The sequence below is a fragment of the Electrona antarctica genome, assembly GCF_951216825.1.
Source record: "Electrona antarctica genome assembly, chromosome: 3".
NCBI lineage: Eukaryota > Metazoa > Chordata > Actinopteri > Myctophiformes > Myctophidae > Electrona > Electrona antarctica.
Genome location: NC_136808.1, coordinates 50,265,606 through 50,288,556, shown reverse-complemented (window position 1 = coordinate 50,288,556; position 22,951 = coordinate 50,265,606). Strand labels below are relative to the sequence as shown.

The window sequence follows — 22,951 nt, the reverse complement described above, 5'->3', positions numbered from 1 at the left end:
TAATAACAGTGGTATGTGGAGAGACAGCGAACTCCATCCTCGACTAACGACGACTTCCGCAACGTCAAAGTGATGAGTGAAAAGTCATCACTTTTCACTCATCACTTGAAAAGTGAAAAGTGACGAAATACATTTTCGCTATTTTTACATTTGGTACTTTTGCACGACAGTTACTATAGTATATGTTATCTTGCCAAATTTATATCAGTGGTATTATTAAATAATTATGAAATAATTATTCATAAATCGGAATTATGCAGGTATGTAGGCCTACAAGACAAAAGTTAAGGTAAAACAAAAATAGAAGTATATATATACAGTATGGTGCAGCACTAGACCATTAACAGATGGAGCACAGGCTTCCCTGCAGGTAACATAGTCCACATGAGGTGGGGGAAAAAATCACACCCATGTGAAGTGAGTGGCGCTCTTGTCGTCATACATCATCCAATACAAAATTAACATACTCCTTCATTTTCTTTTAATGTTTAAAAAAACTCATCAGAATTAAAACAGTTGCACTGTGTTTAGAAAAGCCGATTTGCTCGTCCACATATGACATACATTAACCATTCATTGTCAATGGCATTTAATGTTTGTGTTAGGACAAAATAGAGGATTTGCTCGTCTACATATGACGTACATTTTCCTTTCATTGTCAATGGCAAATGTGACACGAGTTAAGGACAAAAAGATGTATACAAGCGCCCCTCAAAAAAAGAAGAAAAATAAATCACACCAGTGTGAACTGATGGGCGCTCTTATCATCATACATCAACATCATCATACATCACATTCTGTGCTCAGCCAATCAAATCATCACAAATGTAATTCCGGCCAATCACTTTTGGCGCCTCACTTTTATCCTCAATATGTACTTTGCTCAGCCAATCAAATCATCGCTATATGGGGTGATCAGCCAATCATCAGCCAGTGTTTGTGTTCATACAAACCCGGAAAGCTGGGAATAGGAACAAAAAATAAATCAAAAATCAAAATAAATCCACAAAAAGGAAGGTATCCAAATAAGGAAAAGCTGTCTGATTAAGGAAAGTGCTCCAATTTGGCAAGCCTGGAGATAGGCGGTGTTCAGGCTGACGGTAGCCGGGTGGAAGATGTTCAGACATCTGGTGGTCTGGCTCTTTAAAAGAGGGTAGAGCTTGCCTGGCCAGTGGCCGTGGTGGAAGTAACGGTGTCAAGAGTGGTGAACGTCCTTCACCACCCCTCGTCTTGAAGGGAGGGAAGCTCACTTCCCACGATACGCTTGACCGCTCGTACCACCCACTGCATAGGCTTTCCCATTTGTTGGCAGTGCAGTGCAGTTCCCATACATGGTGACACAGCCTGACAGGACACACTGGGGAGGCAGTGGCCCAGGGGTAGAGGTGCCGGTAGAGCAGCCGGTATGGAACCGCAAGGTTTATATTCGATCCCCCAGAGTTAGTGTCGAAGTATCCTTGAGCAAGACTTGGAACCCCTAATTGCTCCTGATGTGCAGGTTGGTGCCTTGCATCGTTTCCTCCGCCATTAGTGTATGAATGTGTGTTAATGGGTGAATGTAATGCACAATCTATGTCAAGCCCTTTGGCTATATAAATGCACCATTAACCATTTATGTTCGATGGCGCTGTTGTAAAACAGCCTGAGGATGCAGGGGCTCACTCCGAACTTCTTGGAGAGACTGATAGTCGCTGCTGAACTTCTGTCCTCACATGCTTGGTATGTGCCCCACTTGAACTTGAGAGACAGAGAGAAGAATAACAGGCATGACATTGGGGTTAGCAGTGGGTGAGTTATTAAACCAATTAGAACATGAGAAAGAGCTTGTGATGTCGTCAACCTTACCAAAGTATATGTGATGAAAGCTTCAGCAGAGAGCAATTGGGTTTGGGGGAGTTTAAGAAGGGAGGATAGAAAATAGCTTCCGTGGGTTGGAGGCAGTGAAATGAACCAGCAGTGGACAATGAGATGGAGAAGGCAGAGAGGAGTGAGGTCATCTGATCGCTCAGCTCTGAGAGGGTTTCAGATAACCTGGCAGACAGGGGGGAGTCAGGGGACACAAGAGAGGACAGCTAGAGAGCAGGGGTTTAGAGAACTCAGGTTTTGTCGAGTGGTGACCGATTAAAGGTTGGTATGGATTAGGTGTGAGAGTGGAGAGGTGAAGGCTATTGAAGTGGTGGTCTGAGATAGGGCACCAGAGATTAGAGGGAGAGCAGGCCTTAGAGAACACTAGGTTCAGTACATCACCAGCTCTATTAGGAGATAGGGAGAGGTCAAATGAAGACATGATACTAACAACATGGCTCTGCATCTTGGTTGAAGTCATCCAGTGTAATGTTGTAGGGATGCCATATTCCAGAAAGAAGCTGGCAAGAGAATCTAGCTCTTCCAAGAATTACCCATGTGCATTTGGGGGACGATTTATCACAATGATGGAAAGAGGGACACGTTGTGTATAGGATAGCATGGAATTCATATGTGGAAGTAGAACTATGACAACGATTAGAAACACAGGAACTCCACTTGGAGGAAATAAGTAACCAACTTGACCTGAGGGCTGGGTATAGGGTCCTGCCGCAGGGTGTAGCAGGTGTTATCTGCTGTAATCCGGGTCTCAGTGAGAGCAAGGAAGTGACAGGAGGGAGACCTGGGCTGAATTTCAGTTTGTTTTCTCGGCCGCTGCTTGGGAGGACTTCACATTAAATGATGGACTTGGAGAAGGAGACTCGGAGACAGTGGTTCTCTCCCAGGTTGTGGTTGTGGAACTCGATCAGTGACTGGATGGCCTCTTCCACCGAGCCCATCTGGATCAAGGCCATCTTGCGGTCCTTCGGAAAGAACCTGAAGGCCCTGACTGTGGCTCCTGAGCTAGCAAACATCGCTCTGAGTTTATCCTCCGTCACTGACGACGGGATGTTGGAGAGGTGGAGTGTGGCGGAGGGAGGGAAGATGTTGGCGTAGTTCTTGGAGTCTGGCTTTTTGAAGCGGTGCAGTGTTGAGTTTCTGTAGTCCTTGGTGAGACCCTGGTCATCTTGACCCTCCCTGGGCAGCTGCACTGCGCTGTGCTTGGACAAGGTCACACGCATGGCCCTGCCGTGGAGCCACTGCGCATTCAGGTGACTCATAGCTAGTTGTGCCTGTGTGTCGTCCGACATTTGGATCAGAGCATTCTCATTTTTGTTGAACAGGATCTTGACTCTTGTCACATCGCCATATACGCCGAACAGAATGAATAGGCAGTGTGGTGTAATGCGCTCTGGGTTCAAGTTGCTGACCAGTAGCACGTGGTGACCCCCGGCGGCTGCCATGCTACCATGGCTGACGCCCAGAGATGCCAAGGTGCCAGGGATACAAGGCATTGGCAGACCTGCTGCCTGCTGGAAGGTGAATGTCGGGGGAAAGGCATGAGCTCCGCCGTAAGGAGATGCTGAGAAGATCCCCGGAGAAACGAAGGCAGCGGCAGCCGCCATGGCCTGGTGGTGTTGGTCCAAGGAGGACTGGGACTCGAACGTGGGCAGGTCCGCCCGGGTGTAGTCTCTGCTCTTGTCGTTGTTGAACTTGACGTTGAGGCTGGTGAGCTTGGAGAAGCTGATTCTGATCAGCTGATTGCAAATGTGCTGGCCATCCAGGGACAGTTTGGCGCTCTGGGCCGCCATTCTGTCGGCGTACTGCACCAGAGCCTGGAACTGGTTGTTCTTGGTGAAGGTGACAATCTTCAGTACGGTGCCGAACCCGGACATGATCCGATGTAGTACATCCAGGGTGACGGGGTAGAGGAGGTTCTCCACAATGACTCTCAGGACAGGGCTCTGGTTCCACGAGTTGGCTTCCCACATGCTTCCTGGCTCCGTCGGCACCACTCCCTTCCATCCGCCCTGCAGCGCATTGACCGCCTGCAGCTCTGCCTGGGCTCGCGCCTGACCGGGGGAGTTGTCATCGGTCTGGAGACGCTTGTGGATGGAGTACTGCACGTGGACGGGCTGGTTCCTGATGACGGGGATGACAGAGGAGCAGTAGCTCACCATGGTCTGTGCACACTCCACGTTGACCAGCTCCAGGAATGCCTGGTTCTTTCCCTTCAGCATCAGCAGATTGGTGACCTTGCCAAAGGGCAGGCCAAGCCCAATGATTTCGGCTTCGTGGACGTCGCCAGGCAGCTTGCGGATGTGGACGACGCGCGACGGAATGCAGGGGCTCCGGATGCCTCCTTTGAATTTCTTTTTACAGTCGTTGCCGTTGGGCGAGCTCACAATATAGGGTCCGTTGGTTAAGCAGGAAGAAAACAGTTCATCGGATCCCCTCTTGGTGCCAGCCGATCTGTCATGGGATGTCGGGATGTGGCTCGATCCCAGCAGGTATGGATCAGTGCCATCCATTGCACAATGCAAACTGCAGGTCTCCAGACCTGTATTTGTATTAAGATAAGACTGAAACTGAAACTGTCTTATATCCAGCGACTGTATGGTGCAGTGTTAGGGTAACAGTGTTGAGAATCCTCACCTACCTGTGTGCGTTTGTAGTGTGTCAGGATGTAGTTCACCTGTATATATATGTTACATATTTATGTCCCTCAAATACTTGCCAAAATATGATGTATATGTATGTCCCCGACTCCATATTTGGAAAAGACCGATATCATATTGATGACGTCCTGTCTTTGTTCACAAACTGCACACCTAGTAACATCAAGCCCCCGGTAAGGCTATCCAACGTTGAAGCTGCCACTGGCCAAACAAAACAATAAATAAATAAACATCAAATAAACCAAACCCGGAACTGTGGTTGAATTTGACACGCGGGTCTTCGGGAAACATTTCACTGCAGGACAACAACACACCGGATGTTTTGTTTTATGGCTTCCGCGAGTCCAAGCTCCGCGCTGCGCCCTGAAGACATTCCGAATTAAAACTTTCACAATTGAAGTCTTAAAAAACATCCCATTAAACTACAAGAAGCCGATGTGCGCTCGTTCCGTAGTTCCGTTAAAATGTCCAAAGTGTACATGGATAAAGTGAGTCGGTTGTATGAGCGCTACAGTGAGTTTGTGAGGAAGAATCCTGGAGCCACAGCTCACCTAGAGAGCACCGTCCGAACTCTGTCTTACCTCATAGCAGGTGAGCTCAACTACAAGGACAACAGTGTGTGTGTGTTCACACAAGCTATCATTGTGTAGTGTGTACTATAACATGTCGCAGTGTGTGAGCTTGTAGATCGGCTATTTTCAAATAGCCAAAGTGGTATATTTTGTAATAATCAAAATATACAAAGTAACTAACTAGTAGTAACTCAAGTTAAATAATTGTGTTGCAGACAGTGGAGTAAAAAGTATAAAAAAATGGAAAATACGTTTGACATTTTGAAAGGTGATATTGGTTAGTTAACAAGTTAGCTCTATATTATTGTGATAGTTTGTTCAGTAACCGTGTTATAGCTCTATAGTGTGATAGTAATCATTGCTGTATAGAACATAGACCATTTGGTTTCATGTTACACTCTCAAGAGTTAAATTATTGTTAAACATCTGCATTACAATACGTCTTCACAATTAGAGAATGTAGAATTGTTATTTTGATCAATGTTTGCCTGTTATTTCTCCTATGGTACCAACATCAATACAGCATGGTCTGCATGGACATCTGTACAACTTCTTTAGGTCTTTTCCAGTGGTGTCATGGTGATTTTCTTTACTGGTACCACGTCACGTGCATCGCATCGCGGCATGCACACATAACAGCTGCATAGCCTAAGCCTAAGCTATTGTTAAATAGTGTATGAGTTTTAGACACACAAACAAAACACAAAAGTAGACTTAAAATGGTCAGACAAACATCTTTACTGCACACTAGCGAAACTAAAAAGTTTGCTTTGGACGAATGAATCTGTAACTGTTCTTTGATGGAGGAGAACACCACACAGCAGCAGTATAGCCTACTGGAGCCATAGCAGTCCACACTGCTGTAAGTCAAGTGTGCATGCTTACCGTATAGGCTACGTGCGTCGTGCGCACACAGTCACCATTTGAATTCGGCACGGTAGGCTACTTGACACGGTGTGAAAATAGGTGGAGGTGGGCGCCAGTAAACCTAGACCACTGGGTACTTGGTGCGTCTTGGCGGTGACTTCTCTTGAATCTAGGGGGACGCGTTCTAGCGTGCACGCACGTGTCGTGCACCGTTCCGTTCCGTCCCTGCGAGTGCACGTCAAAAAGATTACTGGCACCACGACGTGGTACTGCGTTCTACCAGCATGACACCACTGGTCTTTTCATAAAACTGTTTACTGATTTAGCCCATTCTGGACGGGAACCCCATTTGGTGTTTTAACTAAGCATTATGTTATACTTTAGCTATTGAAAAATAGCTCATAGCGTGCCACCGAGTGGCGCGCTATGAGCTTGTAGGTCTGCTATTTTTTAAAAATCGTAAAAATGCGGCACAAATCTTTGAATATATATTCTTTCAGAGCGAACGTTTTTTTTATTTCGACATCAGGCCTAAATGGGTTAGAAGGCAACAACAACAAACACATTGACGTGTGTTGTGGTTGGTGTGTGTGTGTGTGTGTGGGGGGTCACATCTGTCCAACGTTCAAATGGATATGAAAACTATATGAAACGTTTTCATATTATCCAATAAGTAAGTCACAGTAATTCTTTATTGTGCGAGTACACAGAGCTACAAATTAGAATGCCGCAAGATTGGACTGTTAACTCTTTAGCCTTGGGCTGTACTGTACTTATTTTCATTAAAAAGAGCAATTGAACTATCAAGAGTCAACTATGACTAACAGCAAAAAGTTGTTTTAGCTGCCTTTACTGTATAATGTATATCACATGACGTTTATATGCAATGTACAATAATGTCATCTTATTTTGCAGGTCGATTTGCAGACTCCCACGAGCTTTCAGAATTGGGTAAGTACACGGTACACCTTTGGGGGGGGGGGGGGTTGTGTGTGTGTGTGTGTGTGTGTGTGTGTGTGTGTGTGTGTGTGTGTGTGTGTGTGTGTGTGTGTGTGTGTGTGTGTGTGTGTGTGTGTGTGTGTTTGTGTGCATTAAGTAAGTATCATTAAGTATAATAATTTAACTACATTGGAACCAGAAAAGAACGATGGAACCAGAAAATGCCACCACTGCTATGCCCTCCTATAGAGAAATAGCAGTATTCTGGTGGCAGTTCCGTTTGTTATTGGGCTTGTTTAGTGGCATCAGGCTTGTTTTTGACAGTTTTCCTCTTGCGTTTCTTTACAGTGTTCTCTGCCTCCAACCTTCTGGTGCTGTTTAATGATGGCATTCTGCGCAAAAAGCTCAGATGCTCCCTGGCTATGGTGAGTGAACATTGGCTTAACCCAGAGCCTTCTTTTAGAGAGTTGCATCACCTCCGCTCACTTTCTCGGGCCAGTCCACTCTTCTACATAGACTTCTATAGGTGATTAAGGCGAATAGTGACAAAGCCTTGAATCCGAATGTTATGGAATTAATGCACTGGAGTCTATGAGCGTTTGTCACTATTTCAAGTAACAGAACCACGTAGGCCTGTGCCATAAACGATTTGGAATTTAAATCAGACTTTGTTTATTTGGACAATGTAAAAAAAAAAAAAAAAATGTAACTTTAATTAGGGTAATTACGGTGCGGATCTCGCTCATTATATCCCTGCGCGGGGCCAAAAGTCCAGCCTGATCCTGATAAAGCATAATAAGTCTGAATCCGACACCAAATTAATATACCTCTCTCTGCCGTGTACTTTCTCTGGTGCGCGAAGCTCACAACTCCATAATGTGTACTCACTCGCGCTGATCCACGCAGACACAGAACATGACCTAAACACTGTGGTAAACATAGACATAGCCCCAGAGCCTCTTCCGGCTCTGGGGCGTCTGTATCTCAACGGAAGGCAATATGGAGGCGATGGCGATGCGTGATTGCATTGGCAAGCTTTCCCGAGATTCCTTGCGAAGCATAGTGGAAGAAACAAGTGGAAGGGGTTGTTCGGTAGGCCAATCAGAGGACTTGACTTCCTCCTTCCGTTGGAGACAGGTCTCTTCAACAAACTGCAGCGGCCAATGAGGCATCTATATTTTTTAAAATCTATGGTGGTAAACTTCAGCCTCAAGGAGAACAAATGACCCCTGGTCCATGAACCGGAAGTGAAAGCCGCCTACTCTACTCCTAAGGTGGTCAGGGGCATTAACATTAAATTCCACTATCAAATGTACAGCATGCTCTTTCTGTTTTGTTCCAGTCTCTCTCTCAGCAGAGGCTGCTCACATGGCTGTCGGTGCTGGAGTACGTGGAGGTGTTCCTAGAGATGGGTTCCACCAAGCTGTGGGGCGAGGCTGGACGCTGGCTGGTCATCGGACTCATCCAATTGGCAAAGTATGGCTTCTTTCCTCCATAACAAGGACATTCTCATATGAATAAGAGCACAATTATGGCTAATAACACACACACACACACACACACACACACACACACACACACACACACACACACACACACACACACACACACACACACACACAGGTTGAGAATCACTGACCTAGATTATCGGCACTCTCAGCTTCTCGTTCCTGACCAATAATCACAGTAAAGCACACCATCTCGTGTAATATTGCTTAATCGACTAATACTACCTACTAATAGCTACGATCACTAGAACTATGACTACAGTATATTGACAATTTTGTCAGAAACTAGACTAAAACGTTAGGGAGGGATTAGTGGACAAGAGATCCAGAAGAACTAACGAGTCCTTTTATGCTTGGTTGCATGTTGTGAGTGTCACGCTCTGTTTTAAATACATTTTCTGTCCATATTCTTTCCTAGAACAATTTTGCGCTTCGTTCTTCTTCTATGGTACAAATCTGGCATCCAAACGTCTCCTCCCATAATCCCGCTGGACAGGGAGGCAGATTTTTCTAATGGAGGTCAGTACTCAGAAGGAACACAAATACCAAACACTTGTATTGTATGAAACGTACTTAACCCATTTTGGGCGGGAACCCCTTTTGGTGTTAGCATTATGTTATGCTTTAGCTATTGATAAATAGCAGATCTACAAGCAGACCTACGAGCTTGTAGGTCTGCTATTTTCGAAAAATTTAAGAACGACTGACATAGAAACATGGCTTTTTCAGAAAACTGTCAGGATGTAGAAGACATTTTTAGAATCTGATCTCGGGTCAAAATGGGTTAAGGTTGGGTCTATAATGCATTATAATCACATTTATATATGATCTAATCTAATCTAATATAATGAAACATGCAAGTATCTTGACAATATATAAAGTCACAATACCAACCGACTGATTAAGCCAATTTTAATATAGGATGCCGCAATCTAAGATGGTCCTATGTGGTATTTTCAAAACAAATAAGTGACATATTGTCTGGGCTCTGTTGCACTCCAGATAATGCTCTTTCTGTGCTTGTGTCCATGTTTCAGATGATGACAGCCATGAAGACGTGCAGACTGAGCCATGCTTTGTGGGCCACCGTTCTGGACGAGTCATGAGGCATCTGGGCACGTCTGGTGAGTCATGAGGCATCTGGGCACGTCTGGTGAGTCATGAGGCATCTGGGCACGTCTGGTGAGTCATGAGGCATCTGGGCACGTCTGGTGAGTCATGAGGCATCTGGGCACTGCTGGTGAGTCATGAGGCATCTGGGCACGTCTGGTGAGTCATGAGGCATCTGGGCACGTCTGGTGAGTCATGAGGCATCTGGGCACGTCTGGTGAGTCATGAGGCATCTGGGCACTGCTGGTGAGTCATGAGGCATCTGGGCACTGCTGGTGAGTCATGAGGCATCTGGGCACGTCTGGTGAGTCATGAGGCATCTGGGCACGTCTGGTGAGGCATGAGGCATCTGGGCACGTCTGGTGAGTCATGAGGCATCTGGGCACGTCTGGTGAGTCATGAGGCATCTGGGCACGTCTGGTGAGTCATGAGGCATCTGGGCACGTCTGGTGAGTCATGAGGCATCTGGGCACGTCTGGTGAGTCATGAGGCATCTGGGCACGTCTGGTGAGTCATGAGGCATCTGGGCACGTCTGGTGAGTCATGAGGCATCTGGGCACGTCTGGTGAGTCATGAGGCATCTGGGCACGTCTGGTGAGTCATGAGGCATCTGGGCACGTCTGGTGAGTCATGAGGCATCTGGGCACTGCTGGTGAGTCATGAGGCATCTGGGCACGTCTGGTGAGTCATGAGGCATCTGGGCACTGCTGGTGAGTCATGAGGCATCTGGCCACGTCTGGTGAGTCATGAGGCATCTGGGCACGTCTGGTGAGTCATGAGGCATCTGGGCACTGCTGGTGAGTCATGAGGCATCTGGGCACGTCTGGTGAGTCATGAGGCATCTGGGCACTGCTGGTGAGTCATGAGGCATCTGGGCACTGCTGGTGAGTCATGAGGCATCTGGGCACTGCTGGTGAGGCAGCATTCATACATCTACTGGTGTTGATAGATGGAGAGTTGACACATCATTCACAATTTAGGCATTTAGCAGACCATCTTAGTCCAGAGTGATTTACAGTAAGCAAGGACATGGTAATACATCAATTGCATGAAATAGTCATCTAGGATCACAGGTAAACCAAGAACCCATAAGTAACTGTAGAAAAAATGTAATAAAAATCAATAGCTGTACACTATAGAGCGTCGCAGTCCCGCCCCCTACCATGGACCAGGAAATGAATCCCAATGCATTTTTCCCATAGACATTTCAAAAAGTATTTATTTAAAGACGGTTACGCAAAGCCAACTCGAGTCGTGACAACTCATGACAACACAAACAATATTTTGGACCAAACAAATAATTAAAAAACATTATTAAAAAAACAACAAAAAAAGTGTTGTAACCTGCCGTTTTTTCTTCTTTCTAATTATTTGTTCGGCCCAAAAAATTGTGTTTGTTGTCATGATTTGTCACGACTCGAGTTGGCTTTTTGCGTAAACGTCTTTAAATAAATACTTTCTGAAATGTCTATGAGGAAAATGAATGGAGAATCATTTCCTGGTCCATGGTAGGGGGCGGGACTGCGACGCTCTATAGGATGCCATGTCAACAATGCTGGCACGCCTGGCATCTGTCTACATAACATGTTGTCTAAATTACATTTTAGCCTTTGCATAAGCCTCGTCAAGGCAAGTGTTTTGGCAAGTGCTACGCGTAGGCTGTCGCTGGCTAAGATGGAGCCTGAAGAGGTGAGTTTTCAGATCACAGTGTAAGATAGATAGATAGAGAGTGAGTGCAGTTCTATTTGCAATGGGGAGTTCATTCCACAGCGGTTGCACCCGCAATGCAGTCGTGAGCTTGTATGTCAGCTACTCTCGCCTTGGCGTGCTGTACCGTTGCACAATGAAGTATTATATATGTCTTGCTAGGGCGCGTCTCACCAGTCAACACACGAGGAGGTTGAATGAACTGAACTCCCAAACAGGTCTGGGGATCTATTGGGAATTGATTACATTAAACGGGGACCTGTCCAGTTTCGATGTTTGTAAACAAATGATTGCTAAAATAAATGACACGGATGCTTTCCCGTTTTTATTGTGTTAACAGGCTCCACGCTGCAGGCCAGACTGTGGGCAGCGCCCGGTCAGGACAGCAAGAGGGACAGCAGCTTCAAAGATGAGCTCAACGGAACGACCACATATCTGAGCCTCTACGAGACCATCGCTGAGTCGGTATACATTGGACGACCGCTTGCACACTGTATCCTTCACATAAAGCATGGGTCTTCAACAGAGTTAGTTACTACAAATGATAGGATCTTTTTTCTTTTCACATAGCTAGCCACTTGAACCCTAGCATCTGTATTCAATTAGTCGAAAAATTACCAATCTGCAAGCTCACAACGCATCGTGCTCTGAGCTTGAGTTTGGGGGGTAGTTGGGGGGGGGGAAAGGAGCAGACCAAGTGGAAGTGGACCAAGTGGAATGCCCTACCAGAGGCCCTAAGACACATCACCCTACTTAGTTATTTTAAATCACAGCTAAAAACCCACTTGTTCATGATTTTACTTGAATTATTGATCGTTTTATTTTGTGTTCACCCGTTTACTTGTGTTAATATTGTTTATTGTTGTTGTTTTATTCTACTCCACTGAATTATATCCTGTATTGGAAAGCACTTTGTAACATTGTTTTAAAAAGTGCTTTATAAATAAAGTTTATTATTATTATTATTAAGTACAGAGCCAAAGTATCGAGGGCCTAAAGTTGTTAAACTGAAGTGACAACATTGATAAAGTATTGTGAGGCACCCTAGACTTGCGTCAGGGTACCCTAGGGTGCCACGGCACTCCCTTTTAGAAGCCCTCTAGTCCACATGTCTTGTATTTTCACTGAATGTAAAGTATGCATGCAGTACTGTGCCTGGCACTTTGTGGAAAACGCTCATGGAAGCCCTGGCTGGTGTCTGGTGTCATGGACCTTTCCAGGTAAACATGTCATGTTATTCTCATTATATTACTTTATCACTAGAATAATGAGGGGGTAAAACAAACTAATAGCAAACTATCTAGACTTAGATAGCATTTGAAACAGACTTATAGCATGTCATGTCGACAGCACAATAATTGCATTGTATGTAGTCATAGCACATCATAGTACATATGTATAGCATAGTATAGTATATATGTATATTTAATATGTATAGTGTCATTATATAGATATGTTCTAGTTACGTTCTTAGCTTACGCATGTTTCTTCATAAATGCATTTTATATATGTGATGTATTCCCATACTTGTTCTTGCCTAATGTAAGTCGCTCTGGATTAAGAGCGTCTGCTAAATGCCTAAATTGTAAATTGTAAAGCCTGCACAGAGCTATGCTTTGTTAGATTTTAGTCGACTAAATCTACAGTTGATTTAGTCGACTGAATTTAGTCAACAGGCCTTGATGGCGTCGCATGCCTGATTTTACACTTGGTTGCATGCTGAAAATAGCCAATGTACAAACTCACAATGCTTTGCAGTGTGACACGTTGTGAGCTTGTAGATCTGCTATTTTCAGAGTGCAACAACTAAACATAAAATGACTTGTCTTTTAGTTCTACTGGATATCTTCTAAACTAGTCCCTCCTTAACATTTTAGTCTAGTTTCTATTTGCTGACAAAATTGTTTCATTTTTGTCCGTGTGAAAAGGTAGTCGTCATAGTTTTTGTCGACATAATGAACACTGCCGTGGAAAGTCTCGCGTAGCCAGACAATTATTCCACAATCTCCAAATGCTATAGAGTCTGGAACTACACCTCCCGAAATCTGAGCTGCTGTAGGTGACGTTGACCTCTTAATGGTTTGTTTTGTTCCAGTTTTGCTTTGCTCAGTGAAACCAAGTTCATCAACCGCTGGGAACGCAGTGAGATGAGAAGGAGAACATTCCTGCTGCTGTACTACCTCCTACGCTCCCCTTTCTACGACAGATACTCTGAGTAAGATACTGTACTACCTCCTACGCTCCCCTTTCTACGACAGATACTCTGAGTAAGATACTCTGCTGTACTACCTCCTACGCTCCCCTTTCTACGACAGATACTCTGAGTAAGATACTCTGCTGTACTACCTCCTACGCTCCCCTTTCTACGACAGATACTCTGAGTAAGATACTCTGCTGTACTACCTCCTACGCTCCCCTTTCTACGACAGATACTCTGAGTAAGATACTCTCCTGTACTACCTCCTACGCTCCCCTTTCTACGACAGATACTCTGAGTAAGATACTCTCCTGTATTACCTCCTACGCTCCCCTTTCTACGACAGATACTCTGAGTAAGATACTCTGCTGTATTACCTCCTACGCTCCCCTTTCTACGACAGATACTCTGAGTAAGATACTCTGCTGTATTACCTCCTACGCTCCCCTTTCTACGACAGATACTCTGAGTAAGATACTCTCCTGTATTACCTCCTACGCTCCCCTTTCTACGACAGATACTCTGAGTAAGATACTCTCCTGTATTACCTCCTACGCTCCCCTTTCTACGACAGATACTCTGAGTAAGATACTGTACTACCTCCTACGCTCCCCTTTCTACGACAGATACTCTGAGTAAGATACTGTACTACCTCCTACGCTCCCCTTTCTACGACAGATACTCTGAGTAAGATACTCTCCTGTATTACCTCCTACGCTCCCCTTTCTACGACAGATACTCTGAGTAAGATACTCTCCTGTATTACCTCCTACGCTCCCCTTTCTACGACAGATACTCTGAGTAAGATACTCTCCTGTATTACCTCCTACGCTCCCCTTTCTACGACAGATACTCTGAGTAAGATACTCTCCTGTACTACCTCCTACGCTCCCCTTTCTACGACAGATACTCTGAGTAAGATACTCTCCTGTATTACCTCCTACGCTCCCCTTTCTACGACAGATACTCTGAGTAAGATACTCTCCTGTACTACCTCCTACGCTCCCCTTTCTACGACAGATACTCTGAGTAAGATACTCTCCTGTACTACCTCCTACGCTCCCCTTTCTACGACAGATACTCTGAGTAAGATACTCTCCTGTACTACCTCCTACGCTCCCCTTTCTACGACAGATACTCTGAGTAAGATACTGTACTACCTCCTACGCTCCCCTTTCTACGACAGATACTCTGAGTAAGATACTGTACTACCTCCTACGCTCCCCTTTCTACGACAGATACTCTGAGTAAGATACTCTTTCTGCTGTACTACCTCCTACGCTCCCCTTTCTACGACAGATACTCTGAGTAAGATACTCTTTCTGCTGTATTACCTCCTACGCTCCCCTTTCTACGACAGATACTCTGAGTAAGATACTGTATTACCTCCTACGCTCCCCTTTCTACGACAGATACTCTGAGTAAGATACTCTCCTGTATTACCTCCTACGCTCCCCTTTCTACGACAGATACTCTGAGTAAGATACTCTCCTGTATTACCTCCTATGCTCCCCTTTCTACGACAGATACTCTGAGTAAGATACTCTCCTGTATTACCTCCTACGCTCCCCTTTCTACGACAGATACTCTGAGTAAGATACTCTCCTGTATTACCTCCTACGCTCCCCTTTCTACGACAGATACTCTGAGTAAGATACTCTCCTGTATTACCTCCTATGCTCCCCTTTCTACGACAGATACTCTGAGTAAGATACTGTACTACCTCCTACGCTCCCCTTTCTACGACAGATACTCTGAGTAAGATACTCTGCTGTACTACCTCCTACGCTCCCCTTTCTACGACAGATACTCTGAGTAAGATACTGTACTACCTCCTACGCTCCCCTTTCTACGACAGATACTCTGAGTAAGATACTCTGCTGTACTACCTCCTACGCTCCCCTTTCTACGACAGATACTCTGAGTAAGATACTCTGCTGTACTACCTCCTACGCTCCCCTTTCTACGACAGATACTCTGAGTAAGATACTCTGCTGTACTACCTCCTACGCTCCCCTTTCTACGACAGATACTCTGAGTAAGATACTCTCCTGTATTACCTCCTACGCTCCCCTTTCTACGACAGATACTGAGTAAGATACTCTCCTGTATTACCTCCTACGCTCCCCTTTCTACGACAGATACTCTGAGTAAGATACTCTCCTGTACTACCTCCTACGCTCCCCTTTCTACGACAGATACTCTGAGTAAGATACTGTACTACCTCCTACGCTCCCCTTTCTACGACAGATACTCTGAGTAAGATACTGTACTACCTCCTACGCTCCCCTTTCTACGACAGATACTCTGAGTAAGATACTCTGCTGTATTACCTCCTACGCTCCCCTTTCTACGACAGATACTCTGAGTAAGATACTGTACTACCTCCTACGCTCCCCTTTCTACGACAGATACTCTGAGTAAGATACTGTACTACCTCCTACGCTCCCCTTTCTACGACAGATACTCTGAGTAAGATACTCTGCTGTATTACCTCCTACGCTCCCCTTTCTACGACAGATACTCTGAGTAAGATACTGTACTACCTCCTACGCTCCCCTTTCTACGACAGATACTCTGAGTAAGATACTGTACTACCTCCTATGCTCCCCTTTCTACGACAGATACTCTGAGTAAGATACTGTACTACCTCCTACGCTCCCCTTTCTACGACAGATACTCTGAGTAAGATACTCTGCTGTACTACCTCCTACGCTCCCCTTTCTACGACAGATACTCTGAGTAAGATACTCTCCTGTATTACCTCCTACGCTCCCCTTTCTACGACAGATACTCTGAGTAAGATACTCTCCTGTATTACCTCCTACGCTCCCCTTTCTACGACAGATACTCTGAGTAAGATACTGTACTACCTCCTACGCTCCCCTTTCTACGACAGATACTCTGAGTAAGATACTGTACTACCTCCTACGCTCCCCTTTCTACGACAGATACTCTGAGTAAGATACTCTCCTGTATTACCTCCTATGCTCCCCTTTCTACGACAGATACTCTGAGTAAGATACTGTACTACCTCCTACGCTCCCCTTTCTACGACAGATACTCTTGAGTAAGATACTCTGCTGTACTACCTCCTACGCTCCCCTTTCTACGACAGATACTCTGAGTAAGATACTCTGCTGTACTACCTCCTACGTTCCCCTTTCTACGACAGATACTCTGAGTAAGATACTCTCCTGTATTACCTCCTACGTTCCCCTTTCTACGACAGATACTGAGTAAGATACTCTCCTGTATTACCTCCTACGTTCCCCTTTCTACGACAGATACTGAGTAAGATACTCTCCTGTATTACCTCCTACGCTCCCCTTTCTACGACAGATACTCTGAGTAAGATACTCTCCTGTACTACCTCCTACGCTCCCCTTTCTACGACAGATACTCTGAGTAAGATACTGTACTACCTCCTATGCTCCCCTTTCTACGACAGATACTCTGAGTAAGATACTCTGCTGTATTACCTCCTACGCTCCCCTTTCTACGACAGATACTCTGAGTAAGATACTCTGCTGTACTACCTCCTACGCTCCCCTTTCTACGACAGATACTCTGAGTAAGATACTCTGCTGTACTACCTCCTACGCTCCCCTTTCTACGACAGATACTCTGAGTAAGATACTGTACTACCTCCTACGCTCCCCTTTCTACGACAGATACTCTGAGTAAGATGTAAGATACTCTGCTGTACTACCTCCTACGCTCCCCTTTCAACACATTATTTGTTTTTGTTTTTTACCCAGGACAAAGATCCTCTTCCTACTCAGACTGCTGGCTGATAATGTACCAGGTGTAGGACTGATGGCACGTAAGTAACAATCACTTCTATTAACCCATCTTGGGCGGGAACCCCTTTTGGTGTTTTAAACATTGTAATAATTTTGCTATTGAAAAATAGCAGACCTACAAGCTCGTACGAGCTTGTAGGTCTGCTATTTTTGAAAAATCGTGAAAATAATTATTTCAGAAAACTGGAGGATTTAGAAGATTTCTTTTACATTTTGAGGTCAGGTCTAAATGGGTTAAACAAGTATATCATACACTTCTAGTATAGACGCAGTGGTGGAAAGTAATTGAGTACTTAAACCATTCACTGTTTTTAAATGTTCAAACATAGCAGATAAGGCACGAAGTGACATGCTGTGAGCTTGTATATCTGATTTTCTTTTAAATAGCCAACATATAAAGTCTGGATAAAGTTAAAATGATTGGTTTCAACATTCTGTGGGGAACCCCTCAAGGACTCCTTGACCCCGCCCACTGCCCTAGTCAACAAATGACAGGGTAATGTTCACATTAGTAGCATGCAAAGAGAGCCAATTAACCGATGATGGACCTCCTTAGACCAACCATTACAGCCCAGCCAATCAGAAACTGTGTTTCAAACCCACCGTCTCAGGGTGGAGGGTCTGTCACACACCGTCTTCTTAAGACCTTAAGGCGGAGGGTCTTAAGACCCTCTTAAGACCCTCTTAAGACAGAGGCCTGCCTTCAAAAGTCCATTCAGCACTGTTGAAACCAGATTGAAAATAATGGTGAAGTACAGGTACTTTCCACTCAATGCAATAATGACATTTATGTCAAGATTGAGTTATCCTGAATGTAATTTTATAATAGATGTTTTGGGAAACATATCTGTGTTACAAATCGGTGTTGTGAGCTTGTAGATCAGCTATTTCTGGCGAATGTCCCCTGGGGATCCCCGGACCCCACTTTGAGAACCAATGGGTTAAAGCTCTGTTTCCCAAACAGTGGGTCAGGACGCGTCCGTGTGTCGCAAACCCATTTTAATTTTTCGTTTCCTACATTTTGTTTTGAATTATTATTTAAAAAAAAATGTCATAAGTAGTGAAAATAGCAGATCTACACAGGTCACGGGAAGACAGCATTTTTGGGAACCGCTGGGTTAAAGGATCCTTTTCTTTGTGTCTGCTTCAGGGCCTCTGATGGACTACCTCCCTGTCTGGCAGAAGATCTACTTCTACAACTGGGGTTAAACGTCTGGGATGTGAAGCGGCTCCTGTCAGTTCTCTGCTGTGGCCACCAGGTGGGGGGAGTGGGTCACACGCTGGTTTAATTTGAACCACAGGGGAGGCCGCCAGACAACATGTCACTGTTCTGGCAACAAATGACTGGCAAGTGGCAGACAATCCATGATGTGGAGACTGTATGCCTCTGATGGATACTTCACCAGGTGATTCTGAAGACTTTTCATTTCGAGGACCCCCGTTTGATGCGCATTAAGACCACAGACCTCCCATCTGATACATTTTGTAATCTCTGCGACCCTCAGTGCGTACACTGTAAAATCCTCAGTGTTCACACATGTAGCTTGTGGGACCAATACCATTTTTGGCTTTCTGATCCGTAGTGGAAATAACGCTATGATAACATTATGGACCAAATGGAACCAAATGGACCCGTAGTCGTACGGGTCCATGCGGTCCTATTTGTACACTCTCAGAGTTACCCCTCGTGGTCCCCAGACCTTACTTTGAGAAACAGTGTAATAATGTGTTAAAAAGACAAAAGAAAATGTAATATTTCATTTCTTATAATTGGAGTAATATTTGATTCCTGTAATTTAGGCATGTGTTTTTTTGTTACCGTTTTGATTGTGTGTGTGTGTGTGTGTGTGTGTGTGTGTCCACAGTAAATCTTTTATCTGACTTTTTTTTGAGAGGCACTAGCCCCTCCGATGCCTGTCTTTTGAGATTATGTCCGATGGCAGCCGAGTCTATGGACTTTTAATGTTTGTTTAGAACACTTCACGTAATCTAATGGCAGCCAAATCTATAAACTTTTAATGTTTGTTTAGAGCACTTCACGTAATCTAATGGCAGCCAAGTCTATAAACTTTTAATGTTTGTTTAGAGCACTTCACGTAATCTAATGGCAGCCAAGTCTATAAACTTTTAATGTTTGTTTAGAGCACTTCACGTAATCTAATGGCAGCCAAGTCTATAAACTTTTAATGTTTGTTTAGGATACTGATGTAATGGCGTGAGACCGTGACGTCATGTGGCCAATATAAATACATCTTGTGAATGTGATACATCTTGATTTATATACAATAATAACACAATAACAAACATTAAGAGTCCATAGACTTGGCTGCCACATGACGTCACGAGTGAAAGGCAGATGTTGGAGGGGCTAGCGCCCTTCAAAACAATGAAAAACACTAGCATAGAGCCCTGAGGAGCGGTTCAATTAATAAAGACAGTACAGATGTTTGTAGTATCCAGACGTCCGCTCGTTGATTGCTGTCGGGAGGAAACCGCCCAACTACATTTTTTTCATACATCAGTGCTATTGATCCTTTACGTCGTGTGTGTTGCTTCGAAAATATTGAACCAATGAATATTAAAACTAAAAAGTGCTTGGGACTCCATTGGACCCTCAAACTGTCTGCCCATTGGACCCTCAAACTGTCTGCCCATTGGACCCTCAAACTGTCTGCCCAAACAGCTAACTTGTTCACCTCTCATGCAAGTAATTGACAAATTAATATATAAAGTCACAACACCAACTTTGATGAGGTAGTATTGCTTTGTTTTCGAAAAATGAACATTTTGTAGTTAAGTGGTTTCTTCCCGATGTGGATTCAAACAAGCGCAGGGACTCTTATGGAGACCTGGGTCCACTGGCCAGATGTTTTGATTAGTGTGTGAACAACAGTGCAGTGTTTCTCCAGTGTTCACGGCCCACCCATCTGGCTGGCCGGTAGAATTGTACCAAATGTGAAACTAGCCTAAAGCTTTGAGGATCCAGCAGCCAGAATACTGTCTCAGTATGAATGTAGGACAACTGTCTCAGTATGAATGTACATTTTCTTTCACACAACTGTCAACCATTTGCCTATAACGGTTCTATTTTTCCAATATGGTCTATGGATTTTTTGTTTTACGAGTTTTCAAAATGTGCTGTGGATATACATTGTTTTGCCAGCCGATGAGTTTGAGGAAGAACATTATTGAAGAAATGTCAAAGGTGTACTCTGTGTTGACCACATTCAATATTTAATTGTGAATGCAGTTGCAAAAATGAATGCCTTTTGAAATTGTATTTTTAACTTATATAACATTTAAATTATCACTTGACACATTACCTGCGTCAAGGCTAATCCAGCAATTAAGCACTAATGTAAATTTACGTTGTGATCTTTTCAGTGTTTTATGACAGTGTTAATTGATTCATATTCATTGAATATAAACAATCTGCAGACACTAGGCATAATTAAAATGATAATCCTCATACGATAACCAATATAACTTATTCTAGCCGGGCCACAATGAAGACAAAGGCACGCATTGAGTTTCAGTGTTTATTAACATACCCAATACGTTTCTTTTTGTATCCTACAAATAAATAGTTGAATGTTCCATCCATTGTGTTCAGTATCTTTATCAGTGGGGCGGGGCAGGCTCAGCCAGGCAACGTTAACATACAGGACCATCTAACTGTTTTTAGAATACTGTTTTCCCGTAATAATTAACAGGGAAACTTTCATATATTCAAGATTCATTGCATGAATTGAAATATTTAACCCATTTTGGGCGGGAACCCCTTTGTGTTTTAAACATTGTTGTAATTTAGCTATTGAAAAATAGCAGATCTACAAGCTCATAGCGCGCCACTCGAGTTTGTAGGTCTGCTATTTTTGAAAAATCGTGACAATATTTATTTCAGAAAACTGGAGGATTTAGATTTTTTTTTCGAGGTCAGGCCTAAATGGGTTAACCTTTAATTCATTTCAGCATACCGCTATATGGCGTATGACATTTTCCACAATATTCCATGTTATTTCAGATGATCCTGTACAGCAGAGCTGAACACCTAATCCATTGGTTCTCAAACTCACTTCAAGGACCCACATAACTCTGAGTGTACAAATGGAACCTTAATAGTCTTTCACTTTGAGAAGCACTACATCAATCTACTGTGCCACGTTTCAATTCTCCCTGGAATGCAACAGAAAAGGGCTTGTTTTTTTTGTGTGCTTAATGAGCTAAATCAATAGAAACAAGAATTGATGACATCAATTAATTACCAGCTGCTGCGTTATATCCCATGGCTGAGAGGTCAGCTAGAGGCAAAAGGTGTGGTTGCCTAGAGACCAGGCAGCCGTTACACAGCAGCTGGTAAAAAAAAAAACACATCCATGTCTGCTTTTGCATCAACTCTAGACTATATCCTCACCGTTTGGCAGAAACCTTGTATATCCATTATTTCAACTTCAATTACAACATAATGGGCGCAAAAAAAGAAAAAAAAAAGCTCACAACTATTTGCTACATTTAAATACTTTTGGAAGTGAAAGTGGTGTCTGGGGGTTTTATAAATACATGATTGGATCCATTTATTTGGACATACAAGGTTTCCACCCATCAGAAACGATAGCCTATGCCAGGGGTTCTCAACCCGTGGGTCGCGACCCCTCGGGGGGTCGCCAAATTGTTTTGGGGGGTCCCCAAATATTTTTTTTTGCAACTGAATGGCTGTAAAATGGAAATGAAGAGTTTACATACAGTATAGTACACATAGTACATGCATACACCTTCCCTAATGATTATATCTGGTTTCAGTATTTATTTATGGTGTATTGTCTATTATTAAGGTTATGGTAACAGTCAATTTATATTGGGGGTCGGGGGTCCCGAGACATTGCCAAAGCATTTCCGGGGGTCCCCGGCCAAAAACGTTGAGAACCCCTGGCCTATGCATCTGCCTTCAGAGAGCTCTATGAAGACAGCCATTTTCAATCAGTCCCCACTTGATCCTCATCTATGCAGTACTAGGCCTACATCATTTTGAAACTTTAATTCAACATCTACTGCAGGGGTGGGCAACTGGCGGGGGGCCACATGCGGCTCCCACCTTCACTTAATGTGGCCCTCAGGTTAATGTCAGAATACTGATATATTATTGGTTTCAGCTGTTACAATTCCACAACATGCAAACATGACCCGCTTTATTTACTTCAGTCTAAATTAGTAGCTCATTGCTTCAACACAAGTATAATTAAAGGCATTTGAAATTACATAATGTGAAATTTCAGGATTCCAATTCAAAAATAGCAAAAATTCAAGATTTCAATTAGAATATAGCAAAAATTGCCTATCTACAAGCTCAAAACGCGTCGCGCTGCGACGCGTTTTGAGCTTGTAGATGGGCTATTTTTGCTACGACAGTAATATATGGCCCTAGGGAGTGTGTGTGGAAATATAGTGGCCCTCTCCATCGTCAAAGTTGCCCACCCCTGATCTACTGATAAGCATTGTCTGGGTAAGATGGACAGGAATCAGGATACATCAAAGTTCTTGTTAACATTTCATACTGCAGTGACTGTGCAGTCGGACAGCATTTATAGACATGCAGAGGTTGTGTTCTTATGCCCTTGTTCTTTCCAAGTGTTACTTGGGTTACATTGACATTTCTCCAGTCCAGGATATACCGTCTCAACCCTAATGAATGTATTCTCAGAACAGCAGACGTACACGCTCACAA

The 22,951-nt window shown here is 44.0% G+C and overlaps 2 protein-coding genes across 3 annotated transcripts; one reads left to right on the top strand and one right to left on the bottom strand.

The window, feature by feature from the left end:
• Positions 1-2,699: 2,699 nt before the first annotated feature.
• LOC306919844 (polypyrimidine tract-binding protein 1-like) lies at positions 2,700-4,376 on the bottom strand (the record flags this gene model as incomplete). Its single annotated transcript, XM_079496394.1, has 1 exon — positions 2,700-4,376. One exon carries the CDS (start codon positions 4,374-4,376, stop codon positions 2,700-2,702), a length of 1,677 nt encoding a protein of 558 aa, XP_079352520.1.
• Positions 4,377-4,800: 424 nt separating this feature from the next.
• Positions 4,801-19,115, top strand: pex16 (peroxisomal biogenesis factor 16). Of its 2 annotated transcripts, none has more exons than XM_079497066.1 (11): positions 4,801-5,114; positions 6,878-6,913; positions 7,250-7,326; positions 8,244-8,377; positions 8,828-8,928; positions 9,450-9,533; positions 11,567-11,719; positions 12,374-12,446; positions 13,322-13,441; positions 17,185-17,249; positions 18,380-19,115. In XM_079497066.1, exons 1-11 carry the CDS (start codon positions 4,988-4,990, stop codon positions 18,436-18,438), a joined length of 1,029 nt encoding a protein of 342 aa, XP_079353192.1. In that variant the 5' UTR covers positions 4,801-4,987; the 3' UTR covers positions 18,439-19,115. The 2 variants fall into 2 exon arrangements, with proteins under 2 accessions (XP_079353192.1, XP_079353191.1); XM_079497065.1 differs by having other exon boundaries at positions 9,447-9,533.
• Positions 19,116-22,951: the final 3,836 nt, after the last annotated feature.

Excerpts from the sequence above, each read along its gene's own strand:
- pex16 (XM_079497065.1), top strand. The coding sequence starts at position 4,988 with ATGTCCAAAGTGTACATGGATAAAGTGAGTCGGTTGTATGAGCGCTAC. Across the intron at positions 8,378-8,827 it reads GGACTCATCCAATTGGCAAA|AACAATTTTGCGCTTCGTTC; the intron begins GTATGGCTTCTT and ends ATTCTTTCCTAG. Across the intron at positions 13,442-17,184 it reads TTCTACGACAGATACTCTGA|GACAAAGATCCTCTTCCTAC; the intron begins GTAAGATACTGT and ends TTTTTTACCCAG.